Source organism: Felis catus, chromosome C2, assembly GCF_018350175.1.
Source record: "Felis catus isolate Fca126 chromosome C2, F.catus_Fca126_mat1.0, whole genome shotgun sequence".
In the NCBI taxonomy this organism is placed as follows: Eukaryota; Metazoa; Chordata; class Mammalia; order Carnivora; family Felidae; genus Felis; species Felis catus.
The window spans coordinates 124,767,576-124,779,639 of NC_058376.1; the positions used below are offsets into that span (position 1 = coordinate 124,767,576).

Sequence of the window (12,064 nt, forward strand, 5' to 3'; positions counted from 1 at the left end):
TTGGGATGAAGAAGATTTGGGGTTTCCCTTAGAAAGAAAAAGAATGCCCAAGATATATAACAGCTAAGTAGGAAAATAGAAGGCTGCTGATTTCCTACAAGTAGAATCTTTCCCTTGGCTTGTTAGTATAATCCTCTATATTATCATAAGCAGTTTAAAAACAAAACGAAAAATTTAGAAAACTTCAAAGAAAAATCACAGAAAGAAAAGAGAGAAGATGAGAATGTCAAGCACATGTCTGTTTTTATGGGGGTGGGGGCAATGGTTACATTGATAGAAGACAGGGAAACAAGTAGCAGCTAAGAAAACAGGCAATTGAAAGGATGATACAAAAGCTTCTCTTAAGCTCCTGAAACTACTTCCACCTTTCTTTCCTCCATTGCTCGCTCATCCCGCAGTTTTCCTGTTACACCTGCCTCCTTTCTGCCAATTGTCTCACAGATCTGCAATTTATAGTTGATTAAACAAAGCAAAGAACAGTTGCATAATTTGCCCAAAGGCACTCATCTGACAAAAAGGATTTCAAACTAGACATCCTGTCCTCTTCTAAGTGGACTGCCTTGTTTTTCAGTCTACTGCCTGAGTTGCTATGCCTGCTAGCTCTATACAATCCAAATCACAGACACCAATAAATTAAACTAAAACACTGTCATTATCCTATGCAACACTTTTCACAGACTCACATTGTCTCTGAGGCATAAAACTGAGATGTTTCATAATTTAGACATTCTCACTGTGAAAGCCACTTAATGTCCCTGAGCCTAATTGTTCTTATGTAAAAGTTAAGTTGGTATAAACCAGTTTTCCAAATTATGTACCATGATCCATTAGTGGGTCATAAAATCATTTTGGAAAATGAGGAGGAAGGAGTTAAAACTGGTGGCCAGGATCAATTCCTCACTGTTACCGGGAATGTAGAGAAACTTATAGGGTAAAGACGACAAGTGATTGGTTTAATCTCTTTGTAAACATCAAAATAGGACCTTCAGGGAAACTGACATTTACTAGGAAGAGAGCTCTTCTCTGTATAAAGCTTTGTGGAGGATGTCCCCAATTTAGGACAGCTTAAAGCATAAATCATTAGTTCTCAAAGACTGGTCCATGGACCAGCAGCCTCTGAGCTACCTGGAAACTTGTTAGAAAAGCAAATTCTCAGGCCCTACCCCAGACTCACTGAATCAGAAAGTTGGGCAGTAGGTTCCAGCAATCTGTGCTTAATAAACCCACCAGGTAATCATGGTCTATGCTTGAGTCTAAGAACTGTTGTACTGAACAGTATCGATTTATGAAGAATAGCTCCCTGAAGAATACTGCACAAATTCCTGATGTGTAAAATTGAGATGTTGCATAATTTAGAGCTTCCCTGCTGTGTGAAGTGACCCACGAACCTCACTTACAGACCTTATGCATCATTATGGGCCAAAGGAGCATGTGTCCAATGTGGGGAGGATGGACTATAGAGACTCATGACATTCCATCCTCCCCCTGCTTGCTATGCCTATGCCTCGATTGCTTGTATTTTTGAAATATTCGTAAAATGTGATTCTAGATAAGAACAGGAATGTGTCCTATCTGACACTGATTCTTTGTGTTGGCTCAGAGAACACAACCAGTATATTTTTAAGAACAAGAAAGGTTAGAATAGAAACCAGAGGGCATCACATTTATAGAATTGTTTTGTGAAGACTGTCACAGGAATATTCTTTCTGTCTTCACCTCCCCCCCCACCGTCCTGCATCCCCTTTCTCTCCCTCTCCCTGTCTGTCTGTCTGTCTCTCTCTCTCTCTCTCTCTCTCTCTCTCTCTCTCTCTCTCTCTCACACACACACACACACACACACACACACACACACACACACACACACACACACACAGGGTGGCAATAGAAAATGCATTTCTTATCATGGACTATAGGTCAGAGAGTTTGAAAAATATTGGCCTGGATAATGTTCATTAAGAAGTCTCATGTAATCGATAAATAAACGCCCCCTAATAATCCCTGAGGTTTTTGAAATCTGTTGAATGACTCTAAAGATCTCCAGATTATCTCACACATGTTCTGATTCTAGCCTGGCAAACAAGCCTCCTATAGGCTGGTTCTGGGTCACCTCTCCAGTTGAAACTAACACTGATGACTTTCCCACATTAGACTACTCTGCCCACCGCCCTGCATATTCTTACACAGATCTTTCCTAGAATGGCCTCTTTCCTCTCCACTTCTCTAAATCTTATCCATTATTCAAGATCCAGGTCAAATTCTCTGTAAAGCTGACTCTGCTGGATTTAACCTAAAGTACATTAAATATATTGTCTTTAATTTGGTATTAAGAGATCAAAATGGGTTTTTTAAACAGCTTATAAATTCCTCAAGGTCTGATGTATCTTCCACTGCTTTAAAAGATCTAGAACATCTGATATCTGCCTATTAGCAAACACTGACATACTTGAGATTTTCCTATAACATAGTTATGATGACTTTTGAGATGCCGAGTAAAGCAGAAGTAGGTTGTTAGTGAAAGCTAACTGATGATTCAAACACTTCTACAACTCACTGTATACAGTAGCTCCTCTGGAGTGACGGGACTGGTGAAGATGGTGCGCAGGCACCGGAGGCAAGCTTCAATGAACTTCAGGTCTGGAGACAGTAGTCCTGTCAATAGAAAAGAGATGTGAGACTCCTCCTTTCAATCCATATTTTAAACACTGCAAATTGATTCTAATTTTTACTTGTACAAAAATGACTTCCTTACATACCTTGCAGTAAGGCAGGGATAATATGGCAATCTAGAAGAGACTTGACGTTGTTTTCAGTACCCATAGCAAGACTCCCCAATACCACTGCACATTCAGTTTTCAGCTCTGTGCTTGAGGTTTCTTGCTGAAGCAAGTACAATAATCTAAAAAGAAGGAATTTGATAAACAGAGGAGACTAAAAAAAATTAAACACAAGTAAATTAGCTAAAAGTAATGTAACAGAAAAATGCTACCAATACATCCCACATACTAAAAGTATGGTTGGTGAGCTTATAGAAGGCTAGGAAATGGTCATTTGTTTATATCAATTACTAACTTAATAAAGGAATATTTGGGTAAAAAATCAAGAAGAGAGTTTATTCATTTTGAGCCAAAGAACTATTACATACAATCTTAGAATTTATCAGGACTATTATTCTGAAATTTGTCCACAAGTAGACAGAGCAGCACCACAGTCCATGTTATCTTCCACTCCAGGATATGAAGACTCCAGATAGTCAAAGCCAAGTGCTGTCAGATCTTAAATTCAGACTAGAAAGGGACCTGGACTATCCAGAGGTATAGTTCAGAGATCACAGAGGTTTAGCCTACAAGAAATAATCAGACTCCTTGTGCAACTCTTCAAGCAAGGAAAACTCTTCTTTCCCCAGTTCTCCCACTTGGGGAACCAGGAGATCCTCTCATTTCTACCCCAGCAATATTCCCTAAACTCTAATCATCTCTAGCAAATATTCCCTAAACTCTAATCATCCACCACTTACGACTATCTCCTTTATGTTCTACAGTAAAACACACACATTCCTTAAAGTATATTTACATACACTGAACACTAATCCCCTAAGAAAGGCTGCTGAGAGTTTTATGGTTACCACAGTATATATTTGAGGTCAGTTATGATAAAAACAATAAAGCCATCAATCCTGCATCAAAAGACAGATATGAAGAAAAGAAAAAAACAAAGTATTAAAAATTCTGAATAAAAATCTTATATCAACTGTACATAAAACTTAGTTCTGCGTACCAAAGGCAAAGAGAAAGTTATACAGTTATCACTGTCTGCCAAAAAGAAGCTTATTTAGTTCATCAGAAAAAAGATCAAACTTTCTAAGTTAAAAAAGAGCAAATTCTAAAAATTAGAAATTAAAAAAAAAGCAGGATTAAAAATCAAGCAGGAATTTTTGTCAATTTATTTTAAAAAGGTTTTGAGAATTATAAGAAATTATTATCCAATCATATAAAACTGCCAAAGCTCTGAGGAGATACAGAAGAATCAGGCTGGTATATATTGTCTATCTACCCAACACATCTTTATTATAGGGTCAATGATCTTCCTGAATTTCCAAACAGTATTAATATATTTGCTTCATATTCCATTCTCTGGTATTTAAAAATTCCTAAAGATATGCTTCATATATTTCAAAACATTTATTTTAAAAATTAAGAAGCTTTTAAAACAAGATAGACAACATAGAAAAAAGATGGGTCTTACAGAGGAGAATGAGAAATACATCAGAAACTTAGTATGAATAGCAGAAAAGGGGCTGATAGCAAACATACCTTGGAACAGCTCCTAAAACAATGAGATTGGCTTTCTGCTTGTTGTTTCCAATTACAGCATTTTTCATGTCTCTGAATTCAGGGGAAGAGAAAAGGGCAAGGGATGTTGAGACCTCACAGAAACATCAATGATCAATTCCTTGCACTTTATCTTTACTATGCAACATCTTGGATTGACAAGTATAAATATCAGTGACAAAGTGAAACCCCGATCCTTTTTCACCTGGAGTACCAAAGGAAAGAACAGAGATAGGTACTGAGTGAACCTGAGGGCTGTAATACAGGAGAGTAGGGAAGTGGGGGAAGTGGGAGATACCCTGAGCACTCATAAAAGACTTCCAATACAAAGAATGTTGAGTTCTTCAGAAAAGGCCCACACATTATATCAAACGTTGCTTCAGGGATCATGATTTTGTTCCTTTCTTTCCTATTTTTCTGACTTCTTTGGGCTGATTGTTTCTTATGGTTCCATTTTATCTCCTTTTATTGTCTTATTAGCTGTGCTTCTTTGAGTTTTGTTTTGCTTTTCAGTGGTTGTCTTACAATTTACAGTATGTATGTTTTAACTTATCACAGTCAGTCTTCAAGGAATATTATCTTATTTCGTTTGTGTTCTAAGAGCCTTGCAGGCATATACTTCCATTTTTCCATCCATTCTTTGTGCTATTACTGTCATACGTATTTTTTTTAATTGGTTAGAAATAACAATATATTGTTACTATTTTTTTAGTTAAGCAGCCTATTACCTTTCAAAGAGATTAAAAAATAAGAAAAAAAACTTTTATTTCCCACATATTCACCCATATTTTTTATTGTAGCTACACTCAGATCTTTACTTCCTCAGGAGTAAAACTCTATTCCACAAGAATAGTATCTCTATGAATGACCAATTGGTTCACAAACACTGGTCCCAAATGACAGGTTGAGAAAAAATAGCTCCAAGTAAACAGAGTACTACTAATAAGATGATTAATAAAAAATACCCTCATCAGTCAGTAGTGCTCTCTTAATATAAAACACTAGAATGCTAAGTGATTCTACACAGCAGTGGTTCTCAAAGTGGGGAAGAGAGGATTAAAGCCCCATAGGGGCATTTTGGAAGTTAATGAGGGTGTCTGGAAATTTCTGGCCATAGTTTTACAATCAGACAGTGTTTTTTGTATACTTTTAAAGAAAATGGAATTTTTCAGTATTGCATTTGTCCTGTAAATAAAAGAAGATTATACTTTTTATTATAAGTTATTTCATTTTGGGAAATCACCAGCACAGTGTCCACTCACAGTACTAGAGTTATCAATACCATACATCAGTCCACATTTTCAGCTCTTGCACTCACACTGCTGAAGTTTTCTAATGTATTCATGACTAAATGTTTACATATGGAAACATTATAAATTATCTTAAAATTTTTTTCACTTATACTATAAGCAGAGAAGGCATTATATTATTTTTGGAGTTATATATGTGAGGAGTTTTATTATTACTAATTTAATTTCAGGGTAGCACAGGCATCATTAACAAATATTTATGGGGGGGGGGATCACGTCTGACAGTGTTAAGACCATCAGTATAGAGCCTCAAAGTTCTTAGCTCACCAATTTCTTTCATATCCCCAATAAGTTCCTCTACATTGCCACACAGTGTCTCTTTTGACTCTTTCTAGGCAACAGAACTCTAACATATACAGAAATGTTTTGTCAACTTTGAAACTTAGAATCCTAAAAAATTCTATAATTGCTAAACCACGATTTTGTAGAAAAACAGTGGAAAACAGGGAGAAAAAGCTACTGTAAAAAATCAACAAATGTTACAGTCAGCATGTGTTTCCAATACCAACCAAAATCATCAGCATTAAAAACTCTGATAATAATTATAATGCCTTTTCTCCTTAATTACCTTCTTCAATTATGGCAGAAAAATACTGCTATGATGCAGTGATGTGCTGAAAGCGGATTCTTGCCACAAGTTTTTGAATGGCATTTTCCCAAGTTTGGAGCCAACCACTGTTGGCCTAGTCTTCCTCCCAGTAGCTCAGTGCCTGAAGGTAGGTCTATTTTTTCTCAGGGCCTTATCTGTTTCTCTCTATAAACCATCATTCAGATCTTCTACATGGTTCACAGGGGAAAAGTAAGAGTATTTTTTCATTTATGGGGACTAAGCTGAATGAAGCTTACTAGGGTTTCAACCAAGTTCTGATAGACAATTATAAAATCATGGGATATCAAAGCCTCACAGAACAAAGCATAGGCTTCTACCTCCTTATGGAGATTTACTTTTCAATCATCAACTTATAGACCCTAACTTAGCAGTTTACCATTTACTTTCGTCTTCTTGCCTTCTCTTAATGTGTTCTGTCTATACTAATGTAGCACATCCATTTGTCCAGCAGATATCTCTTGAGAGCCTATTTTTTGCCAGGTACCATTCTCTATTCTGGAATTCCCAACAGGAACATTTCCCCAGATTTCTCTCCACTCTTCCTAAACTAAGCAGAAATGAGGTGTACTTACATTACCTTATAAATGTGTTCCAAGTAACTGAAACCTCACAAAAGTAAATGTTTTTATAGACAAAAGCAAACAAAACCCCCTCCAAAACCAATTTTCCAGTTCTCTTAATAGTTCACAAAAAAGACATGAAGGAGGTAGCTGGTAGTTACAGAGTAAATACAGACTGAAGAGAATACAATTATTAAAATGGACCAAGGTCTAAAGAAAATAATTCTTGCTGTGGCTTTCGTAAGTAAAATATATCTATGGTACATAATGAAGAGACCTTAACACCCAGCAAATAAATTCTCGTCAGGTGTTAACTATAAAGGGATACTAGAAGATCATTTCTATGAAATAGTTACAACCAAAAGAAATAATCATTAGCATATATACTTATCTGTAGCAGATCTAAATATGGTATAAGATTAAATCTCAGAGCCAGCCAGAGTGTAGCTATTTTCTCTCTCTTCTCCTTATCCCCTCCCTCACACCTTCCTGTGGCTAACTTTACTCATCTTTCAGGTCTGATCATAGATATTCATGTCACTTCTTCCAGGAAGCTTGCCCTGACAACTCCCAGGTCTGGGTTAGGTGTCCCTGCTAGCTACCCTCTATCATAGCACATTCATTATTTTGTTAGGATAGAGGTCTATTTCCTCTTGGGAGGCAAGAAAGCCAGTATGACCTGAAAATATCAGAGAGGTTACTATCAATGGATCACAAAATGCACCATAGAGAAATCCAGATTTCTGTAAAATGCAAACTCACAACTATCATCCAAGATGGGGGCACAAAAAAATTATGCAAAACTTATATACTGCCTTGAAGTTTACAAAGGCAGTTTACAAAGGCATATCTATTATTTAATCTTCATCGCAATCTTGAGTAATATTAACCCCATTTTACTGATGAGGAAGCTAAGAATCAGGTTTGGGGCTTTTCTCAGAGCTCCACATTAAATGATAGAGCCAGTCTCAATCCATGTCTTTTATGTCAAGTGTTTTTTCCATTACCTCCAGCATATCAGGCAATCAGAACAAACTGATCAAAAAGAAGTCAGCTAATGTATTTCCTTTTTCCTCCCGTGTTTCAATTTTACATTTTATACAAGATAAAAGCATTTCTCATTTGAAAGATATCCTTTTGCCAGTAGATGAAAGGAATAGATCTCATATATAACAACTTTTTAAAAAATGTTTATTTTTGAGAGAGAAAGAGAGAGTGTGTGCATGCCCAAGCAGTGGAGGAACACAGAGAGAGGGAGATAGAGAATCCCAAGCAAGCTCTGTGCTGATAGCACAGAGGGGGCGCGAACTCATGAACTGTGAGATCATGACCTGAGCTGAAATCAAGAGTCGGACGCTTAACTGAGCCACCCAGGCGGCTCTCATTATCTACCAACTTTTAATACTCAAAGGAAAAAATGCCCTACTTATATACTACTGAAATTCAACAATTAAATTTTGAGCTCAGCACTGTGTTAGGCTCTATGAAGAATACGAAAGCATCACATAATGGGATGTTTGAAGAGTTTACAATCTTCTTGGGGAGATAAAAATAACACTAACAATGTAAAGCAGTGCTATATTATAAATCAAGTATTTATAGGCCTGAGATAAATAGATGATCAGACAAGCTTACCAGGTATTTAGGCAATGGCAGGAACTAAATGAACTTCAGAAAACGGCCAGGATTTAGATAGTGAATGGGAAGGGCAAATGGAAAAGCCATTCATAGAAGACCATATTGGAAATGAACACATCTTATTTCTAGGGCAGGACCAGGAGCCTAGATTAAAAAGAAGTATCCCTTTAAAGTGGGAATACTAAGCAGAACATAAAGAAAAGTGACAGGGAGAAGAGACAAACTAAAGAGGGACAGATTAAGGAGCAATCAAGTTTCCATCAGAAAAAGCGTATCAAGGAAGCAGTGACTAATGAAGGTAAGCTGAATGTGGATTGGATGGGAATGCAGATAATACTAGAGTCAAGAAAGGGAACTAAACGGCTGATGCCCTTCCTCTGTGGTCCCATAACTACTACCCTGTACTTATGATTACCACAGCATTCACTAACCAAACTATAGTGGACTATTTAGCTATCTGACTCCTTCACTAGACTTCTGGATCTTCCAGAGCAATGACTTTATTATTTATTTGTACACACTCTCACCCTATCACAATGCCTAGCACACGGTAGGCACTCAGTAAACGTTTGCTGAAGGAATTACACAATCCTTCCAGATATCAGGTTATGTGAGACTAAGATGGCAGCCACGAGAATCATTAATACAGAGCACATTCTGAAGAAGCAGTTAATAAGATGATTTGATGGGTACAGGAAATCGGATATATATGTTGAGTGACTACTTCAAGTCTGAGTTCCTGGATGCAGAGAACAGTAGGAAGCTTGGAAAATAAGTCCCTTAACAAGACAAAGATCTATCTTGATTTTGGACACAATGAATTATCTTTGAGGTGAGATAAAAAATATCCAGGTAGAAAGCTAAAAGGTAAGCCCTGGGAATATCCCACTCTTTGAAGATGGGAGAAGAAGCCAATATTAAGATGTTACAAAAATGCATCTGTTAGGGTATGTTCTTAGCTAAAATCTACCTAGAATCTTTTATTTGCCCGCTAATAAATGGACTCAAGAAGCATCTACTTTTACGTGGAGGTTAACCTTTCTACTTCCTTTCTTTAGTCTGAAAGAGATTAATTTTCAGTGTGGAATAGAAAAAGGTTTAAATATTAAACCAACATGTACAGTGCCTACCAGAACTTGTCTATATTAGAATATTAGGATAGTGATCAAAACCAAGAGAGAAAGTAAACACTGCACTTTGCAGTTAAACAATAAGAAAAAATTTTTAAAAGAACTGGGATCTAGACCTGCTGGGGAAAGTTTTCGTCAATCGGTCAAAACAGTGTAACAGCCAAAACAGCATAAATTTTAAATGAAAACCTAATACCTAAAAACAGAAAATTATCTTTAAAATCATTGAAGGCTGAAACCACAAGCTAAGGATCAAGTATATCATTTTCATTTTGAACCAGTATTACTTTTCACTTACCTGAAGAAGCTCCTGTTTGGTATATTGTACACTCAATTCTTGGTCTAACTGGTATGAAGTAGCCAAAAAAATACACTGGATACTGAAAACTACAAACTGATATAAACTTTGACCTCCTTCTGAAAACTTCCTGGTCATAAAGACAAAATCACATTTGTGGGTAGCTAGACTAAGGTGACATGGTGAACAACTTAACAAAATTATTTGGATTTGCAAAATTATAAACATACTCACTCCCCTGTCCCTGTAATTATAATTATGATGTACTTTTTGGAGAATATAACATGCAAACACCCAAGTATAATAAGCTTTCCATTATCAAGGATGGTTAGGGAGTGAGATATGCTCATATTCTAATTAAAGTTACCAGTGCCACATGTGAACTGCCAATTGTAGAAGAATTAGATAACGGGACATTAGATAATATCCAAATTGAAATTATTTTTAACGTAAGGGTTTGATCCAGGAGGCACTTGAGAAATTTACAGTGAACTTCCCATTTTAAGTCAACTGAGGCATTTATTGTGTACCTGCTATACATACAAATCGAACAGAATTGAAAATGGACAGTACTTTAGGTCTTTTTTTTTTTTTAATAAATTATCCTGTTGTGTAGATTTTTTGGAATGTACATGGCATTAGATACAGATCTAACTCACTAGCTCAGAAATTAGAAGTTAACATATTTAACTCTTCGTTTTATCAGTGTGTAGTTACAAATCACCCTACATTCTCTAAAAATGAAGAGTGCAATGTAATAACTGCATTAAAATAAATGCCAGATTTTAGAGCGTAATAAATCTTTTTAACACATGTAATCACTCCAAAGAACATCAAAAATGTTAGAACATTATAATATGGCAGCAGTAAGTTAAATGTTCTACAAATATGACAAGATATATATACACATATGTATACAAATATACAGCTATTCTTGATATTCAAAATTAACAACACATATATAAACAGCTTACCTATCTGTGCATAAAACTGTATCATCTGATTTAATAATTTCTGGAAAAACTTGCCAACCTTTTAAATAGACTGAATGGTCTCAAAATACATAGGTTTAAACAAGTAAGACTTACAGTCATTCCATTTCATTTGGTATATGGTCATTTTTTTTTGTCTATAACACTTTTAAAAGTAACTAACAGAACTATTTCTTTTGAATTATCCTAAAACTTATATTTTAATTAAAAACTTCTCAAAATCCAAAGCCTTGATTTTATGAAAGCTCATATCTTTAGCTCATGCAAGGAAAATGGGACATATCTATATTCTACTAAACCAAAGGTACATAATTTCCTGGAACCAGAAAATCAAGTAATCATTACTAAAACAAACTTATATCATCAGCACATTAAAATATGTTGTAAAATAGGGGCTCCTGGATGGCTCAGTTGGTTGAGCATCCAACTCTTGATTTCGGCTCAGATCATGATCTCACAGTTTGTGGGACTGAACCTGTTTGGGCTCTGTGGTGACAGCACAAAGTCTGCTTGAGATTCTCTCTCCCCCACCTCTCTGCCCTCCCCCCTGCTCATGTTCTCTCTCTCAAAATAAATAAACATTAAAAAATAATTTTAAAAAGTGGGGGGGGGGGGCACCTGAGTGGCTCAGTCAGTTAAGTGTCCAACTTCAGCTCAGGTCATGATCTCACAGTCCGTGAGTTCGAGCCCCACATCGGGCTCTGTGCTGACAGCTCAGAGCCTGAAGCCTGCTTCTGATTCTGTGTCTCCCTCTCTCTCTGCCCCTCCCCTGCTCATGCTCTGTCTCTGTCTCAAAAATAAATAAAAACATTTAAAAAATAATAATGATAATAAATAAAATGCCTCAGAAAATAATTTTTAGAAGTGAATACTTGGTGAAAACCTCCCAACAATTCCACAGTACCCTCAACTGAGTTTAACAAGACATCCAGTCTAGTTTCCCCATTCTATTCAACTTGGAAACTACAAAGCCAGCCAAATTTGCTTATATCATTTTTTGCCTGTCAACACAGGGCCAAGTAGGGATATCTGCCGATCTTTTCCTGGAGATTCACTACTTACTCTAAAATCCAGACGAGGTGATCTTATTTATGAAGTTTTTTTTTTTTTTAAAAGACCAGTGTTAAGCAGCTTTGACAACCTACATAAAGAGTTGAACAGTTATTCTTCTTCAACTATGAGATTTAATTAACGTAGC

At 36.3% G+C, this 12,064-nt stretch overlaps 1 protein-coding gene across 3 annotated transcripts in view; it reads right to left on the reverse strand.

Moving 5' to 3' along the window:
- Positions 1 to 12,064, reverse strand: part of ARMC8 (armadillo repeat containing 8) — a 107,408-nt gene that overhangs the window by 63,519 nt on the left and 31,825 nt on the right. For all 3 annotated transcript variants that reach the window (XM_019810661.3, XM_019810660.3, XM_003992063.6), the window contains 3 exons: positions 4,311 to 4,382; positions 2,754 to 2,896; positions 2,552 to 2,649 (listed from right to left, as the gene is read on the reverse strand). In XM_019810661.3, coding sequence (XP_019666220.1) covers positions 2,552 to 2,649; positions 2,754 to 2,896; positions 4,311 to 4,378 — 309 coding nt within the window. In that variant the 5' untranslated portion in view covers positions 4,379 to 4,382. The remainder of the gene's footprint in view (positions 1 to 2,551; positions 2,650 to 2,753; positions 2,897 to 4,310; positions 4,383 to 12,064) is intronic.